The sequence below is a fragment of the Watersipora subatra genome, chromosome 11 (assembly GCF_963576615.1).
Source record: "Watersipora subatra chromosome 11, tzWatSuba1.1, whole genome shotgun sequence".
NCBI classification, from domain to species: Eukaryota; Metazoa; Bryozoa; class Gymnolaemata; order Cheilostomatida; family Watersiporidae; genus Watersipora; species Watersipora subatra.
Window position 1 is genome coordinate 35701011 of NC_088718.1, and position 20523 is coordinate 35721533.

Consider the following 20523-nt stretch of genomic DNA (forward strand, 5'->3'; position numbering starts at 1 on the left):
ATGAGTGGCACAACCAGAGAGCTGCCTGTTGGTGCAGCACAAGGTGGTATTTTCTTGATGCGCATTTTCGTTACAATAATATTATGGTAAGAAAAATTTTGACATGAAGCTACATAACCTTGACCTTTGAATTGAACTACAATGATTGGTTCGGGCTTTTATAAGTATAAACATCCTGAAAACATGTTTATAGCCTCGCTGTATTTCTTGACACAAAACTACTTTTAATAATATTTATATAGAATATTTATATATAATATTCTATATAGTAATATTTCTTGACACAAAGATACAAAAAACACAGCTATCTTTGGTACTTTATGTGGTAGCATTCCGAACCCATTATATAGGAATTAAAGAGGAACCTGAAATAGGAATTTTCACAAAATAGAAATTTTTTTAAAGATGAGTCACGATTTTAAAACTTCAGAACACTTAGACTGCTTTCTAACCTTTGTTAATTACTATACATATAGGTAAAGCAAAATTAGTGTTTTGAGCCTCTATATATATTTTATTTTGTTCATGACTGTTTGAATAAAACTTCAAACAGAGCCTCAGATACATTGCTATAGATGTTTCAAATGATTTAAAGATACGTCGGCTAAAATTTGTATCAATTTTTTTCTAAATGCTGCATAAATGTATGAGTACCTTATTCTGATGAGATCGCATATTTAACACTTATAAACAATACGCACAACTATTGACATGATCTTTGGGAAAGTCTAGGCACATCTTTTTTTTTAGCATTTCAACAGCGATCAAGTTTTGTCAATTTTAATCTTGAAACATCCTGGCAGTCAGATCACCTAAATTAAAACCAAAACCTCAAATGATAGAAAGTATTTATACGTACTTTCTGATAAAATCTTTCAAAATGTGGCGCGGAGTGACCATTTAACACCTATTTAGACAGTTGTTTTTATATAATTTTCTACTGCAAGGCATTGATAGGCATCACACTAGGCACAACTTTGAACAGAAATGAAAACTGAGTCAAGTGACAAAAAATGTTTGAAGTAGGTGATCCATAACCTAATTATTACCTAAATTGTATAAGAAGTCGAGCCTGACTGGCAGACGCGTGTGACGAAGCAGAGTCATTCTACTTGAAGCGATGACTCCAACGCATGGTTGCTTTTTCAAGTCCGTCTACTAGGTTATGAAAGTTCAAAAACACACGAACCAACATTGGAGACATTTCCTTAGATTATCAACATACTTAGTAATTAACTCAGAGCACATTGAGTGCATAATTAGGTAATCAAATTTCGTTCAAATCTGCAACACATTTGGGCCTTCAAACACTCTCGTATGAATGGCAACCAATTCGATTCCTTTCACAATTAAAGTGACTTTGTTATACAGCAGATGTTCCTGCAACGTAAATAATCTGTTCTGAAAACGCTTATGCTTGAGGTTATACAAGAGTAAGATACATGTAAACTGCCTAATCTACTCCTAGATATTCCCAAACTCACCCCTTTGGCCCTTCAAATAAAGAAAACTAAACCTAACTTTGAAATTTACTGACTGTATAGTAAATGTGGTATTATTGATTTGTAACGACAACTTCTCTCCTTTTTTTAATGCTAATATTAGGTTTAGAGTTTGCGATTAAAGTAATTTTTAAAGTTAAGACGCGCACACCTTCAATGTCAATTTAAACTGATTTTAAAAAAAAAATTTCTAAACGGCAAAGTCTAGGTAAGAAGAAGAAAATGAAAAGTATTGCACACGTCCAAAATAAAGTGAAGCAAAAAAATTTATTTACTACTGTAAGAATAGTGTCTGTCTGTTCATCTATTTTTCTAAAGCCAGGGTTAGAGGTCAAAGGTCAAGGGTTAGAGGTTATAATAAAAGATTGATTTTAATGAGACTCCAATTTGTGACATTCAGATTAGTAGACCGAGACTCCAATACCTGCACCAACCGACCGCCATCAAGTGTTTTTGAATAATTGTCCAGATACTTATTCTCTTTGCTTTCTCGGCTCACCTGATGATCTCTCACGGCACACTAGACTGCGAGGGTACTAGTATATATAATAGCGCTACCCTTATATACATAGTTTTCTCTCCAAAGTGTGGCAAAAAAGAAAAAAAATATTTTAAGGCTAATTATAATAGGACTCTCATTAGTAAAATTGAACTTGAGAACTTGAAACGACTTGACGCTTTACGTTATATGGAATTTTTCATGTAATCCAGAGCAAAAGCTTTCCATAAATTGTTTACGTTAAGTGGAATTGACGTTATATGATGTTTACGTTATGGAGCGTCTAATATATTTGCGATGTTACAGTGGCCTCTCGAAGGAAATTTTTGGAAATATTATCAAAATAAGCAACATTTTTTACATTCTTAAGTAATGCAATCATAAAATTCAGGTAAAACTGATAGCGAAGGTTCAACAGGTAAAAAGTGAGCCAACAGGCAGTGAAGACACGGGTGCTTAATGAGATGTTAAAACGAACAGGCGAGCCGTCCAAGATGTTGTCTACAAGTTAGGCGACTTACTGATGCTCCCAACTGATGTTTTTAAAACTGAAAGTGTAGGCCCGTACGAAGCTGCATCAAAGGCATGTTTGGCACTGAAGGATTGTTTATTTTTCATAGTTGGCAGTTATAACTACCAACAGAAACTAAACCACGTCAGTAGTTTTTTGATGATTGTTTTAAGGTTAAATGCTTTGAACTTCAGCATCACGTAGTCACATTTGCAAAATAGCTAAAAGCTTTATAGAGCTGCATATAACTAAAACTGATGTATAACTCAGACTACTATATAGCTCAAACTATTGTATAACCCAAACTATTGTATGACTCAAACTATTATATAACTCAAACTACTGTATAACTCAAACTATTGTATAACTCAAACTATTGTACAACTCAAACTATTGTATAACTCAAACTATTGTATGACTCAAACTATTATATAACTCAAACTACTGTATAACTCAAACTATTGTACAACTCAAAATTTTATATAATCCAAAATAATTGTATGACTTAAACTATAGTATAACTACAACTATTGTTTAACTCAAACTATTTGACATCTCAAACTACTTTTGACAGCATTCATATAGCTTGCAACCACTAAAATCAGATAAGATGAAAAATTGTGATTACAGAGAGGAAACCAACACAAATTTTTGTTGTATATGTCTAAGGTTATTTAATGAGTTTCCCACAGACAAAAACACAGAAAAAGAGTAATAGTTGATAGTAATGGCGAAGATATTTGGTAGATGTATTCTCCGCTAACCAAAGTTTATAGCAGCAGTGTTATGAAACAGGTTACAACACAAATACATTTTTAGGTTCAGCCTCAACATGTATTTGATACAAAGAAATTAGCTTTTATTTTTTCAGTATCAATTAGGTGTAAATGGTAGAGACAAAGTAATAAATACATGTATATTTTTCCTGTTTCTATCTGTGTATGTTCAATGATTTTTATAGAAGTCAAGAAATAGGAAGAAGTATCAGCGACAAGGAACTGCCACAATTCATTAGCCGAAACTGTAAGAGGAAATTTATAAAACAAGTAAATATCGAACAAGATTTTAATTATTATTAAAAATAGTGAAACTGAGTTATAGGAAAAAAGAATAAAAATCAATTAATTGGCAGATTTCACAAACAAATTTAATTTTGCAAATATCTTAGCTTATTTCAAAACAAATTCATCTGCTCTAGATAGCAAAATCTGTCATTCTATGAGAAGCAAGTTATTTCAATAATTAGTAATCATCCAAGTTTACCAATCTAGCAGGCCTAAAAGTAACCATACTGCTGGCCACTATTCGTTTTTCCAACCGCCTGCCCCACTCAACACCCCGCTCTGCCCAACCCAATACCACACCCAGCCAACACCATGCCCCACTCAAAACCTCCAGACTACCCAACACCCCGCCCACCCAACGCCTCCACCCCACCATACATTCTGTCCCCCCAACACCCCGTTTCCTCCCTAACACCCCGCCCCATCCAACACCATGACCCACCCAACCCTCCACCCCACCAACACCTCGTTCCCTTCCCAATACCCCGCCCCACTTAACACCCTGCCAACCATATCCCCATGCTTTGCATATTGATTGCTTTCCATATAAGGTGTGTAAGCTAATTACCAAGCTCTAAATATAGGCTGGTTCAACCATATCGCTGTATCTCTGCAATGATGCCACAATACTTCGATGATAGTCAATGATAACAATGTTCACACTATTACAAACCAATCCATGTTTGCAACTACCAAACTGCAACAACAGCGCAACAACCATCATAAATAAATATAAATCACGTTATCCACGACCGCGCATTACTATCATCAAAATGGTTCCCATGGTGCAGGCTGACGTCGATGCTCGGTGAAAGATCGAAAAATTTGACAGCTGCAAACTTTCTTGACATATCCGTTTTGTTTTGTCGATGCTATCGGTCCCTGGTGTACATAGTCGACGATGAACGCTGAGAGGACAATGCCGACATACAGCGATATTGTGTGAACCAGGCTTATGGCAATATAATAAATGACATGCGGCTGAATCTTTGGCCTGTTTGTAGTATACTAAAATTAGAAACACGATATGCTCAATTGCTTATGGCAAACAAGTAAATCAAATCATCAAAATAGACGTGTTGATGGCAAAGAAAGTAATTGTTGACGTTGAACATATTGGAAAACAAGATTGATGCCAAAAAAATTAGTGCAACTCTTCGAAACTCAAACAGCAGTGTTATAATGAGTTAAGTCTTGTTAGATTGAGCTATTAAACAGATAATTAGGTTGATAAGTAGAAATCCGTGTTATTTAGTTGCTCGGCTCCACATAACTCAAAATATTGTATAACTCATGTTATTAGAAAACTCAAAACTATTGTGTAACTCAACTAGACAAAGTACTAACTAACTCAATTTATGCCAAAACTATAATTAAAAAAACAGATGGCATCAGAATTTAATTTCTTAACTCTATGTAGATTACTATAAAACCTCTATTTGAACGCCATGGTGCTCTATTTTTCAACCCTTTACCCAGGAGTGGCGTTTTATTAGAAGTGCTGTTCAAATAAAGGGCGGTGCTAAACTTTTCAACTAGCTCGTCAAAATTTTGGGAAGATAAATGTAACCCTTTTACGGGCGATGCTAATTTTGCCAATATTTTGCGCTCCCTCTTTGGAGGATCGATCAAATCTCCTTTGGGCTGCTATTACGTCTTACGGTGTACGTCCTGCAATGTATTCTCATCATTCATAAAAACATTTTCAAGTTTTCAGGTCTGATTGTAAACCACCTTGTGGGCGACTCTGAAAACAATGGATATGATTTAGACCTTAGTGAATTTGAATCAGAGTGTAGTTCTGATGATTGTGATGATCGATCTTCTCAGGTACACCGTCACTAAAACCATAGTAACCTCTACAGCAACAAGAAAAAATTTAATTGTTACTGATGTAACCGAGTCATTATTAGTACTATTTTGTAGACACTTTTCTACTGATCAGTTTTTATTACCGGTTCATAAAGATCAAAGAATATCAAAGTGGCGGGGAAATAGAGGTGGCATTCAGTGAAAGGGTAAAACTGTATTTTTCAACCCTTCTTCAACAGTGGTGTTCTATTAGAGGTACCATTTAAATAAAGTTGGCATCCAAATTGAAGTTTCACGATAAGTTTTACTAATTAAAATCACAATATTTTCACAAACGTAGAGATGACGTTGATTTTTTATTAACTTTGTTTCACTGCCGACAAAAACAAACCATGCTCTGTAGGAAAAACCATTCGAACTCAACTGTATTTAAAAAGAATTCTTATTCCTAAGAATTTTCGGGATATAGAATGTTCCGAATATGAGATGGGCAAGTTATTTATTGTTTGTCTGGTATACTCAGAGTTTTTTGTTTGTAGAGTGTAGCTATGAAGCAGGTGGTTGGCTATACAGAATAGTCTGCTAGATATCATGTCGTTTTTAATATTTTTTGTAATAGTTGGAGAGACTAACCATCTTATGAGCATCATACAATTGAATAAGGCTATGTGAACGAAAGGAAATATCAAATATTTTTCAAAGTAGTAGCATTTGTTTCTGACATTCTTTTCATGGAAAACTGCCAAGGCCTTCACGTCTGTGGGATAAAACTACAGTTACAAAAAAGTAAAGGAGTGGCAAGGAAATAGATGCTAGCTCTAACTGTTGCAAAGATTACCAGGTAAGCGATAAAACTCAACAAAAATATAAAATTCTATTGATGAATTCAACCATAACAAGTATCACTATTTCAAAAATTTTAGCTAACAGGTTCTCTGATTCTTTGCTCGAGTACAAGTTTTCCTTAGCAACCATTTAGGATACTAAAAACAATACATTCCATTACGATTTTATCTTGACTGTTTATTAAAATCTAGAACTTGATCATAACATCTAAGATACTAATGAAATTGTATTTAAATGACTTTCTGAATAAACTTTTCTACAATAAGAACTGTTTTTGTTTGTTCGGAGCTACGCTTCGAGGTTAGGAAAAAAGATTGCTTGCAATGGGATTTGAACTCCCAACTTTACACCACACTAAAGCTTAATGTTGTCATAACATATTTCTAGTTACATATAACATATAAGTTGCTAGGAGTTGCCGTTGATTCCAGCAATCCAGGTAAGCCTTTGTTGGTGAATCCCTTCTGATAGCTGCACGGGGTACAAGCATGGCACAGGTGAACGAACAATCAGGGCTCTCCACCAATAAACCCGCATCTGCACCAATCGACTGCCCTACCACCACCAATTGCATCAATGCACCTTGCTACTTTTTGGTAAAATTGTGATCATGATTATTACACCTGATGATCTGTAATGGGGAATGGGACAATCAGGGTACTAGTACTTATAATTAGGTGTGAAAATGGGTCGTCTTGCAGGAAAACAACAATTGGGTGTTGAATAATCAAAATAAACGCACTGTTCAACCATTAGTACATTATAATTTATCAAATTGCTAAATTAGATATATTTTCTGGCCGTGAAGATGCCAGGTTTCAAGAAAACTAAAGTTTGAAAGGCCCTAGTAGAAGTAATCAATCGGTTAATCAACTAGACGTCGAGCTTCTCTGGCAGTGTAAGTAATACCGTCGTTACACAGGCAGCGAAACAGTGACTTACCCTCATCATAATCAGGTTTAGACGCAGCAGGTATACACAAAACATTTTCAGGATATTCATAAAATTAAATAAGGGTATCTGTGTCAATGAATATTTGTCCAAAACAGCGCTTGCAACAATACAAATATGTTTATCTGGTTTGGTACATGAGAATTGTCGGTTTATCTGGTTTGGTAAATGAGAACTGTCGGTTTATCTGGTTTGGTACTGAGAATTGTCGGTTCATCTGTTTGGTACATGAGAATTGTCGGTACTGTGTAACCAACTTACACTCTGATGAACCTCAAAATTATATGATACACGGAAAGGTATTTGAGTATTTGTCCTAAACAACACTTTTAACGATATGAATATGTTTCTTTGGTTCGGTGAATAAAAGCTGCCAGTTAGGTTCAAATAGTTTACACTCTGTTAACATTATTTAATACTAGCAAAACAATTTTAACTAAGTCTGAATTAAAAGGAGTAGAAAATGTTAATTTTTTTCTAAATTTAAATTTTTGTACTAAATTTAAAAGTTTTCTTTTAATGTTTTGCATTTCTTTGTCACATTTAATAATAAAAGCTGATTTTACACACCTGGTACACTTATCATATAGCCTACCCTGGATTTGGAAATGACACTAACTGTAGTTCTTCCTGTATGATTCAAACATGTATATTCTTCTAAAGTTTCATAAAGTTTTAAGAGGCTATCAGCAAGAGAGCACAGCATTAACAACTACAATACTGGGAATTTTTACAATTTAAAAAAAAATTCTTTACTAACTTCAAAGAGCTTATTTCAAAAAAACAATTTGGAATCAACTCAAATAACAAATATGTCATGACGATAGCAGCAGTTGGAGACTACAAAGCAGTTTTACGCAGTTAAAATGCAACAAGGAATAGTGACTGGTATTTTGTTTCTGATGTGGCAATAAATATCCGATTGCTTGAGGAATGGGGAAACACATCTCAATAATCGTATGCATTTCATGCGATCTTTTATTGATTTATGTAGTCGGTTTGATAGAGATAAATGAAGTTATATAACAAAATATTGTACCAATTCCATTCGTCAGTTGACAAAAATATATAGCAGCACAAAGCCTATTATTTCAAAACTGAAAAATTAGCATGCATTAATTTATATAGAAACCTCCATCAGATCTTTTAACAGGAACACTTATGGAAAAAAATGTGGAAGAAAAATGTTGAAAAAATACAGTTAAATGATAAACCAATCATGAAATAACTCAAAAACAATGAGATCTGAGGCAAAATTTTTAGCTTCCCAATTAACAAACAAGAAAATTTTGAACATAAATACTTAAATTCAACTTTCAATGGATATACAAAATATTTGGTCAAATTCATGAAAAGTATTTGTTTTCTTTTTTACATGTATCTGACGGCTGTCATTCATTTTCAAGATTGGTCCTATCATTAATTTGTGTTATTTGCAATTAGAAACAGAATGTAATATATATATGTAATATGTTTTTCTGCCATTATTAAGAATGCTTGAATCATTTCACAGTTTTTGAAACAAACTGCCAGAAATGATTGAGCTATTTTGGGTGGTCCTAGCACTGGCCAAGGATTTCTCATACCTTGAAATCTTTTGAGTTGGTGTTTTGAATTTCCCTTACGGGTTGGTGGAATTGGTGGGGTGGAGGAAAGAGGTAGTTCTGTCTCGCTAATTTATTATGATTAAACTGTGAATGGTTTTTTTGGACCTCAGTCTACATCAGCTAAGGTCCAGGCTTTCACGACAAGATCGGGGCTGGTGATACAAAGAACACCAACGATGCATAAGTTCGTCACAATTTTAGCTAATCTTTCAGTTCATCATCCACCGTTATCTTAATAAGGTAATGGAACATTAAATAAAATAATTTAATCATGACATCATTCAATTGTGGGTGAGTCACATAATCATATATTTGTGACTAATATCAATCCCGGTTATCAGCCAATACTAATATGTTTTTTGTGATAAAAATAAAAGCGACCGTAAAGTAGCGATCATTGGAAGCTTTGATATTTTTAGTACATATGAGCGTCAATATGCTATATGACTTAAACTGAGCTGTTACCGTAGTGATTGGAAATGAAGGACACATAAAATAGATAAATATTCTAAAGCTTTTACTTTAATAAGAGCCGGATCCATTCGTCGATCTGAAGTCATACTAGGAGCATTAGGAAAAAGAAATTGCCCCGCACAGAAATTGAACTCACATATCTGAGTTTTATATACAAACTGCATCACTGGACAACCTTGCAGCACCATGGAATAATTGTGCACATACTGATTACATATGATGATGCTCTTCACAGTACTGCCTGGGTACTAGTTTGCAATGTTTTATTGTGTTTGTTTCATAATTGTTTGAGATGATCTGACATACAAGATCTTCACAGTACTGCCTGGGTACTAGTTTGCAATGTTTCTTTGTGTTTGTTTCATAATTGTTTGAGATGATCTAACATACAAGATCTTCACAGTACTGCCTGGGTACTAGTTTGCAATGTTTTATTGTGTTTGTTTCATAATTGTTTGAGATGATCTGACATACAAGATCTTCAGGGTACTGCCTGGGTACTAGTTTTCAATGTTTCTTTGTGTTTGTTTCATAATTGTTTGAGATGATCTAACATACAAGATCTTCACAGTACTGCCTGGGTACTAGTTTGCAATGTTTTATTGTGTTTGTTTCATAATTGTTTGAGATGATCTGACCATACAAGATCTTCACGGTACTGCCTGGGTACTAGTTTGCAATGTTTCATTGTGTTTGTTTCATAATTGTTTGAGATGATCTGACATACAAGATCTTCACGGTACTGCCTGGGTACTAGTTTGCAATGTTTCTTTGTGTTTGTTTCATAATTGTTTGAGATGATCTAACATACAAGAACTTCACAGTACTGCCTGGGTACTAGTTTGCAATGTTTTATTGTGTTTGTTTCATAATTGTTTGAGATGATCTGACATACAAGATCTTCACGGTACTGCCTGGGTACTAGTTTGCAATGTTTCTTTGTGTTTGTTTCATAATTGTTTGAGATGATCTAACATACAAGAACTTCACAGTACTGCCTGGGTACTAGTTTGCAATGTTTTATTGTGTTTGTTTCATAATTGTTTGAGATGATCTGACATACAAGATCTTCACGGTACTGCCTGGGTACTAGTTTGCAATGTTTCTTTGTGTTTGTTTCATAATTGTTTGAGATGATCTAACATACAAGCTCTTCACGGTAGTAGTGATCATAATATGGGACCACCTATTAACTTCTTTCCTGTTCTTTGTCATTCATGGTATAAACTCACTTACTTTATTATACCAGACCATACATACAAATTTGATATAATATATATATGATATATATTATATACGTACAAATATAAGATACATCCCAGATAATATACAAACAAATTAGAGAAGCAAGCTTGGTAGACACTTCCACTGTCACCAGAAGTATTCTCAAGAAATATAATATATTTATTGTGCACCCATTTTACCCTACTCTGTGATTAATAATAATGTCTGTCCAACTGAATATTAAGGAGCGACTAAGACTCCCAAGGCCCACAACTTATTAGATGTACACATATGTACCAAAACGATGTTAAATTTGGCCAAATTTATTGAATTTTTGTCATGTGCAGATACCGATACCAACACCAGGCCAAAAGGTAAATATCAGTTGATATCTCATAATATTTATGGTTTGGTTTGGTTTGATTTTTATTGCGTAATAATAACATGACAATATGAGTAAAAAAAATACACAGAGTAGCAATAGGACATGCCAGATAGCCAGAGGCTAGAGTCAAGGCAGCCCCAGCAAGCAGTAGGAAAAGAAACAGAATCAGCGATAAGCGCACACTCCGGAGCACCAGAGTCAGGAAGGACAGTCCCAGGACGCCCACAGGCGCTCTACCAACTTCGCCTTCAGCTGACCCGGAGCAGAGCCCGCACAATCACTCAAAAATTTATTATATAATTTCATTGCACTAAAAAATATCGATCTCTGTCCCTTAGAAGACAAACACTTTTTCAACTTTAATTGATTTTTACTTTTTAAACGGGTATCTTGACAATGATCTATCATAAAATCTTGCAACTCTTCCATGGGGAAAGAATTTGTTAAAAACATTAGCAGGCGATACTGGAATAAAATTTCAATTGGCATTATTTTTAAAATTTTAAAATTTTTGGAAACTGTTTGATTTGGTTTAAAATTGAGTATTATTCTGATTGCCTTTTTTTGCATGATTAAAAGTTTGTTTAAATCAGTTTTGTTGCCGTGGCCCCAAAACTCGATTCCATAAATTAAAAGAGAATAGAAAAAACTGTAGTACAAATTGATCATGGTTGATTTGTCTAGGTAGGGGCGAATGAAACGTAATATTAGTAATATGTAATTAAGTTTTTTGATGAGGCTTTGGATGTGTTTTTTAAAAGTCAAGTTGTTGTCTAACGTGATACCTAAAAATTGAGTCGAATCTTTGATTTGTAGTTGAGAATTGTTTAAAGAAAGGCTTAGATTATAATTTTGAGTGTTTTTAGACGGATTTTTGAAAACTACTTGAAATGTTTTACTGTTGTTTGAAATGAGTCTGTTTGATAGGCACCATTCATTAATAATATTTAATTCCTCTTGGAGTTTAGAATTATCTGTTGAAAATATATTGGTGTCATCTGCGAATAAAATACAATCCAAAGCAGGTGCAGCATTTACTAAGTCATTTATAAAAATTAAAAATAAGAGGGGTCCTAAAATTGATCCTTGTGGGACACCAATCGTAATTGCCCTCATTTGCGAACAATCAGTATCTGTTTTGGTAAATTGAAATCTATTTTGGAGATAACTTTGAATAAGAGAGGAAGACTTTACACTAAAATTGTAGTAAAAAAGTTTGTCAATTAAAATTTTGTGATTAATCGTATCGAATGCCTTTGAAAAATCCAAAAATACGCCCTGAGTTATATTACTTTGATCTAAATTAGTATATAAAAATTCCATTAGACTGTTTATTGCTGTAGTGGTGCTTTTACCTTTTCTAAAACCAAATTGTTTAGGCGACAAGATGTTATTGGTTTCTAAAAAATCCCGTATTTGCAAAGACAAACATTTCTCTAAAATTTTTGATAAAGCAGGAAGAATGGAAATGGGCCGGTAATTAGATGGATCTGTTCTATTTCCTTTTTTAAATAATGGAGTCACGCGAGCTATTTTTAAACAATTTGGGAAATTAGATTGTTGTATAACAAGATTTATAAGATGTGTTAAAACTGGAATTAGGACTAGTTTATTTTCTTTTATTGCACGGAGAGAAATCCTATCATAGCCGGTTGCTTTAGGAAGACTGAAAGAATCAATTATTTGCAGTGTTTGGTAGGGGTCAATTATCTGGAAGCTAAAATCAATATCATTTACACAGTTGTCCATAAATTTAGAAAAGTGAATATCGGAAAGTGGCAACTCATTGGCCAGTTTATTACCAACATTTACGAAATGATCATTTAAGGTCTCAGCTATATCTTGCGAGTCTGTTAGGAGTTTTCCATCTTTGTTTATGCTCGTTGGGCTATCTGAATTTTTAGAGTCTCTATTTAACAATCTGTTTATGAATTTCCACTTTTCGTTTTGATTATTTTTACATTTATCAAATTCTTTTTTATAGAATTTAGTCTTCGCAGTTTTAATTTCATTTGTGACTAAATTTCTGAAACTGTGGTAAGAGGTGTGGAGCGAAGTATTGAAAGGTTCTTTTTTGCATTTAATGTGCAATTTTCTTCGCTTATTTATCTGTTTAAGTAGATGGTGATTCATCCAAGGTTTTAAAAAGTTGAGCTTTTTCTGATTTGTGGAAATTAATTTTTTCTTCCCAGCTATTTTTATTAAATTTTGGAACGACAAAGAAAAGGATTCAAAGCTTTTGTTAACATCAGAGCAATCCATTATCGCCCGCCAATCTTGTTCAGCAAGCTTGATTGCTAGCTGATCATAGTCAATAATGAAAATGGATAAATTTGAACGCTTGGGAATTTTGATTTTAAACTCAATTGATGCAAAAACTGGTTGATGGTCAGAAATATTAAAATCTATTGTTGCAGAGTTTATGTTAGAGTCAACCCGGTTAGTTGCTATGTGGTCTATAAGGCTATTTTTGGTACTACCTAGTCTTGTCGCAGTTAAAATTGTGTTGCAAAAACCATATGATGTTAACAAGTTTTCATAATTGAATGAGTTTATGTCAAGAATATTTTCGGGACCGAGATCGATATTAATGTCACCTACAATTATTGTGTCCGGTGGTAATGTGGGGATCAAAGCTCCGAGATCCTCCAGAAAAGAGCTTATATGTGGAACAATCTTAGTTTTTTACTAATATGCATATCACATACAGTCAACCATGGATAACTCGCCCACGGATAGCTCAAACACATGGTTAATTCGCACAGTTTCTTTGGTCCGTTCCCATGTAATGATAAATTGCTATAGATAACTCGAACTCAACACTGTTAACTCGAACTGTTTTTTGCCCAACAACTACCGAAACGGTTGTTATCGCTTTAGAAAATCACTTTATTCCAAGCCATAGAGGTGAACCTCAACCTTTCGTAATTCATAAGCATCGTTATTACCACTATCGGCAAAATATTTTTGTCAACGACTTTTCTAAAGGTTTCGTGAAATTTGATTTATACCAAACATCCGCTTAGCGATCGCCCTTCGGAAGCGAGGTAAAGTGAGGGAATCTTTGCATAAACTTCAAGAAAAATCGGCAAAATTGATCGGGGGTAAAACGCTCAAAAGAAAAAGATGTCTTTTCTTTTGAGCATTTCAACAACGATCAAGTTTTGCCAATGTCAATCTAAAAAACATCCTGGCAATAACATCACCTCAAACAACGAACCAATATCAAGTGATAGAAAAATCTCTATACTTTTTGATAAAGACGTTTTAAACTTTACATTAGAAGCATTTAATTTGAAACACGCCATTTGTGCTTTTGATTTATATTATAGTTTGTATATGTACATGTATCTACTAATAAACAATAATACATAACAATAATACATGGACTTGTGACAGTGCTCTGATAACTTGGACGCTCTGTTAATTCGAACACTTTCGCTCGGTCCCGTGAAGTTCGAGTATTCCATGTTTGACTGTATTAGTAAAAACTTTATCAATTCATAGTTTAGTATAATTATATGAGATATAATTTATCTCATATATACTTAACTTTGAAATAATAACATACAGTGTGCTTATTTTAAGAGGTTACTTAATTACGATAACCGCTGCACAACCTTTATTTGTATAAAATAGAATCAAGAGGTTTACATATGTACTACCTGAATGTCCGGCGTTGCATGGGTATTAAAAACAGCTTATAAACAGTGGCAGGTATAATGTAGTCGCCAGTGGCTAATTTGAGTAATCTGTGTAGCTTAAAGGTTGACTTGAAACAAAATTCACATTACAGTTATTTGGTATCAAAAAATTGACCATGTCTTACTCTGTTGTGTTGTAGGTGCCAAATACGTGTAAATGTGATTACAAGCTTTTAAAAGCTCAAAAACGAAAAGGCGCCATAGATTGGAATCTCTTTATTTATCTGACATATTCATTACAGTTTGGTTATCGTCTTGTCACATGATGTTCTCACGTGAATTGAAAGGCCAATAAAAGGCTCAATATGAACTTATCGTAGCACTAGTTTATGACAAACACTTCGGGTTTTACCGAAGACTCCGTATCAAATATAGATGCTCGTTACTTTGCAGTTTTGTTTCGGCTTGAACTAATCGTCAAGTCGTAATCTGATCATGTGACCCAATACTTCGAAAATAATTTTTGCAACACTTTTCGATTATCACATGTGACCAACAGGCTCGCCATGATTATCAGACAATGATATATACTCCTTCGAGCTAAGGTTAAAAAGTTTAACGATTTCTTACGGTAGGTTAAAAGATATCAGTGCTAAAAGTGACAGCATTACAATGGCGATAAAACAGACGCGTAAGAACAATAGACAGGGTTTTATGAATGCGTGAAGTATATTTGTAAAAATATTTCGACAAAGAAGGTTGCATGAAAGTGTAAACGGAAACCATCCTGTAACAACTACGTCCCATTTGAGCCATTTTGGAAAGCGAATCCAAAATACGGCGGCCTCGTGTGGCTGCGATTAACTGTTCGCTTTTTAGCTTTTAAGAGATTGTAATCACATTCCCATATATTTTGCACCTACAACACAACAGAGTAAGACATGGTGAATCTTATGATACCAAATAACTGTAATGTGAATTTTGTTGCAAGTCAATCTTTAATGGGTTAGCTTGTCGTCTTGTGAATAAAAAGTGCAAAGATCAAAACCTCTGCGATATGGATTTTTCATTTTTAGATTTCAATCGCTATAACTGGACACAAGGTGCACAAAAAGACAAACACTGAGATTTATATATATATAGATTCTGATTAATGAAATCGTTATTAGTATTTAACTGCTTTCCTAGGATGTGTTTCAAAATATCTAGACCAAACAAATAGGTAAACTTATGGCACTACTAGCTATTATTTCAACCAGCAAATGTAGATTGCGCAAATTGAGACCTAAAACAAGCTGTGCTTAAAATGTGTTACAACTACCAGACATTTTAAAACTAATTCTTTAAATGCGTTGAAACTTTTCACTCCATTGGTCCAAGGTCCATTGGTCTGATTCAGAGTTGGAATCAGACCAATGGACCTTATAACTCTTATAGCACCTGCTTAGCAAGTGGACGATTAACTGGACCTGTTCACAACGAATGAGTCACCTTGTGACTCACCTGTTAGGAGCGTCTCTGATTGAGATTCCAGAAACGAGTCACACCATCCTCCAGAGACAATCACTGCCTTCCTCTGCCAAGCTTATCAAAGTGACAATATATATGGAGAGTTCGTGTGGTCTACTATTCATGAAGGTTTACAAGACTCAGTATCAGCTATGATATTGCATAAGTGACATGCCGTGTAGCACACAGCATTCCTCCAGCTTCCGTCTAGTTATTCATGTACAAGCAAGTTTGGCCTTTCCATTGGAGAAGGATTGCTAAGATTGTCTTGAATATATGCCATTTTGATTGGGCAAGTTGTTTAGATACATATGGAGTGCTTTATGTTGAGAGTCTAAAGATGAACTTACACAACATTTTAGTAGATTTTATCAGAAAGTATGGGTATTTATCTGTCATCTATGATTGTTGCTGATGTTTGAGGTGATCCGACTGCCAGTATGTTTCAAGTTTAAAATCAACAAAATCTGGCCGCGGTTAAAACGCTCAGATCAAGCAAAGGTGTAATTATGACATATATAGTCGCAAAGAGAATGACAGAATAGAGACCGTAATGATGCAACTTGATCACAATAGTCGATACCAACTATTGCAACGATAGACGTCATAATCGCACTTTCGCTGAATCTGATCTTTTAACCAAGATCAAGTTTTGTCGATTTTAATCTTGAAACATCCTGGCAGTCAGATCAACTCAAACATCAAAAACAATCCAAATGATAGAAAATTACCGATACTTTCTGATGAAATCCACTAAAATTTTACTAAGTTCATCTTTGATATAGGTTGCTTAGCGGAGTGATAGATTGATTATCAGAGAGACAAGATATATGGATAGTTCACATAAATTGTTAGAGTGTTTGGATTTTATGTATGTTACATATCTTTACAGTTAGCTGTGCATTTTCAAGGCATGTTCCCCAACTTTGTTTGCTTATCAAGTAATTGCTAGCAATCAAATAATGTTTTATAAGCGATTTCAAATCAATGAAAAATATTGTTAGATGATGGTGCCAAATGAGTAGTGAATGTAAGAAATTTCCATGAGTTTTTTTATGAATTTTATGGAAAAAAATACAATTTCCACGAAATTTTCTTTCCATGAGTACTATGATTTTTATAATGGAAAGGTTTTACACATATGCCATGTCCAAAAAGGAGAGATAAACTTGAAAACAAAAGCTTAAAATAAGCCTAAACCTTGTACTAAAGAAACTAGAAATGAGAGAGAATCTCCTGCTGAAGGAGAACCTCCTGCTGAAGAGCTGATAAGCAGAAGACTTACCAACTCCCGTCAATAACTGGAGAATCAGCTTTTGTAAAAAATATTTAGTACACCTTAAAATTTTATCTTAATCCATCAACAACAGGTTTTTGTAAAAAAAAATTTATTATATCTTTTATTTTCGTGACATAAAAATCAAAGTCAGTCGAAAATGTAATCGGAACAAGTTGTAGCTGGCTACGTTAAATCTATTATAACAGAGAGATAACATAGTTGTTTGTTCTGCCAAACTGTAAAAGGAAAGTCGGCAGCGTAATTCATTCACCGACAACCTTGTAATACAGCACAACTCAGCCAACTTTCATGACACTATCGGTTATTGCGTTGACTTACAAAACTACAATTTAAAAAATGTGAAAAAGTCATTTATTATGTTGGCAAAGAGACCGACCAAGAATGTCTACCCAACTGTCTCAGTGTCAAATGCCAGCATTTTCCACGCATCAGTGAGAGAGCAATTTTTTCTTCTTCTTTGAAACTTGAGTTGCCCTGCTCCGCTTGTCTGTAACATTTAGCGATATAAGTCAGTTATTTACTAAATTCTTATGAAAAATGATAAATAAGGAAGTACCTCTAATCTCGTACCTTGTTTATTTATTTGCTTGCTTTTTATCTTCAGCTTTTTAGGATGAGACTCCACAACTCCTGTGCTAGTTTTCTTCCTTTTTATCACAACTTTGGGGCCTCTTTCTGCTGACAGAAATAAAATAGTTACCGAAACACATTCATTTGAACACTCGATTTTTGAAACCTTGCGTTAGAGCGGTGTTTTATTAGAGGTGACGCTCAAATAAAGAGTGGTGTTGTATTTTTCAACCACCTCATTAGAATGTTAAGATAAACCATTTCACAGGCAAATCGAATGTCACCTATATTTTGTACTCTCCTTCGGCGGTGCAACATTAACCCTTTTGAATGCAAAATTTATTGATAACTTACCTCAAACTTGTAGTCACATAGTGGCCTGTTGACTCGGAACTGTTCAAACCGAAACATGAATGACTGAATTGTGGACCAAGTTTAAAATACAATAGCTTGCACGGCATTTTCTTGCGCATCTTTTTGAAGCATAAAATATTCAGTAAAAATTTGTGAGTAATAAAGCTTGCTTTACTTGCAGGATGACACAAACTTGGGGAGTAACCGTGCCATGGAAACATAGTGTATGCCTAATAAGAACTAGGAGCGTGCAAAATAAAAATTAGTTGTATGAAAGAAGGCTGATCTATATGTCTTAGTGGTTGTAGACCTTGCAGTTCGCAAAAGCGCACCGACAAAACTTTCTGCACGTACTCATATACTTTTGCCAAAGTTTTTCCGATCTCACCGGTACATCAAATGTTGGTAAAAGTGAATAGCCAGTTAATGCCAAGGTGATCAGTTTCCATGTGAAACTGTGAAAGGCGGATGAAATGATAAGTCAATGAGTGGTATGTCAAGTATGCTGGGTTTCTCTGTGTTTGCATAGTTGATATCTTCGATGAAAGGAGGCAGTTTTCTGAAGCCAATGTTACCAGTGGCTTGATGCATTGTGTCACCGCCACTGACATATATAGCACACGGTGCATGTTCCATCTGTGATAGGACTAGAATATGAGTATTTCTTTGTAATTATAATATATTAAAATTATATTATTGCATTATATTAATTATATTGCATCACACAAGTCTGTTGACTAATTTACTTGCTACGAGCAGACTTTGATAAACACTAGCAGATACCAGTAAAAGTCAAATGGATTGCTTGTGTGCACTGTTTCCTGTTTCCACGATGCCGTCAACCCGCAAGTTTGCTACGTACGCAAGATAGAAATGGTACGCAAGTCAACAAGTTTTGTTATTGTAAATTTTATTGACTGTTTCATGTTTGCAAAAGATGGAAATGACACTTGGGAATGATGAGCAAAAATGCCCGCAAGCTATTCCATTTTAAACATTTTTTACATTTCGGTCATTCCTATTTTAGAAGGGTGCTGCTAACTAAGACAGACGTGTGCCGTTATGAACTCTGGCATGAAATTACATTTTTTTAACAAAGCATATGTGTTAATGCACAGCATTCCAATGTTCATAGAAACCCTTACTGCATTGTAACTCTGCGGGTGCACAATCCTCCCCACAATGTAAACAATGTTGGAGAAGAATAAAAGGCCATGGGTACATTGACTGTTGTTCAGCACCCAAGACGTAACCAAGTTGTGTATTCATGTGTTTAGAGTATGCTTTCGATTGCATGAGCATCATAATAAGCATGATAGTGTGTACTTTGAGTGGTTATGCATCGGTGTGTCTCATTGGCTGATTTGGTTGAAATCTTGTTTGAGAATGTTACTAAATATCATATTAACAGCATTTTAACCACTGCTTACATGGCTAATACAAATTAAAAGATAATAGAAAATTGCTTTCAGTGTACAACTTATCTGAACAATATATCTTATCGCAAAGTATTACTGATGGAATGGCTTAAACCTGTTTTCCATTACTGTTATTTTTATTGTTTATTCTAGACAGCGGACTTCTGGTATTCCAGTTGTAACTATAAATGAAAACTGGCCCACATTTGTCAACAAAACTGCCTTTTAAACCAACAAGCAACAATGTGCCCACTTGTATTGAACTGTCTACAAATGGTTTGTTTATTCTGTCAGATCCCACATAACAGAGGCAATTCAGCAGTATTCTAAAATCCACATTTTATTTTCAAATTAAACATTCAACAACGTCTGCCAATTAGTCTCCCCTCCAAGCGATTCATGTAACAACATAATTATAAACTATTGATATAAATAAGCAAGCGACGTGCCAAGTTTTCTCAAAAAACTTAAATACAAATGTTGCATCTTATTAGTAAAAGACTGCTGCTAAAAGGGGAAAGCTTTACCCCGCATCTTGGCAGCCGTATAATAAGCTAGGCCAAGTTGGCAAATATTTACTATAATAAGAGCCGTGTCCGTATGTCTGTCCAAAGCCCCAGTAATAACATTTGAAAAAAATCACTTCACGCTGGTGTTGAACTTGAAAACACCCAATTTGCAGCCGGGCGCGCTAACCACTATACCACACAGCCACCATGCCATACTATGGAATAATTATGGAAATACTTATTACACATGACAATCTCTCTAGGCTCACAGGACTGCCAGCGTACTAGTATTTATTAAAGACAAATCTTTCAAACAATTGAATCCTTTATTAGGGTTTGGTAGT

General features: G+C 34.6%; 1 protein-coding gene across 1 annotated transcript in view; it reads right to left on the reverse strand.

The window, feature by feature from the left end:
* Window positions 1–17525: 17525 nt before the first annotated feature.
* The window catches only part of LOC137408544 (nucleolus and neural progenitor protein-like), a 52093-nt gene continuing 49095 nt past the window's right edge, over window positions 17526–20523 (reverse strand). The window contains exons 11-12 of the mRNA XM_068095108.1: window positions 17899–18003; window positions 17526–17815 (exon numbers count right to left, since the gene is read on the reverse strand). Of these exons, the coding sequence (XP_067951209.1) occupies window positions 17757–17815; window positions 17899–18003 (164 nt within the window). The 3' untranslated portion in view covers window positions 17526–17756. The remainder of the gene's footprint in view (window positions 17816–17898; window positions 18004–20523) is intronic.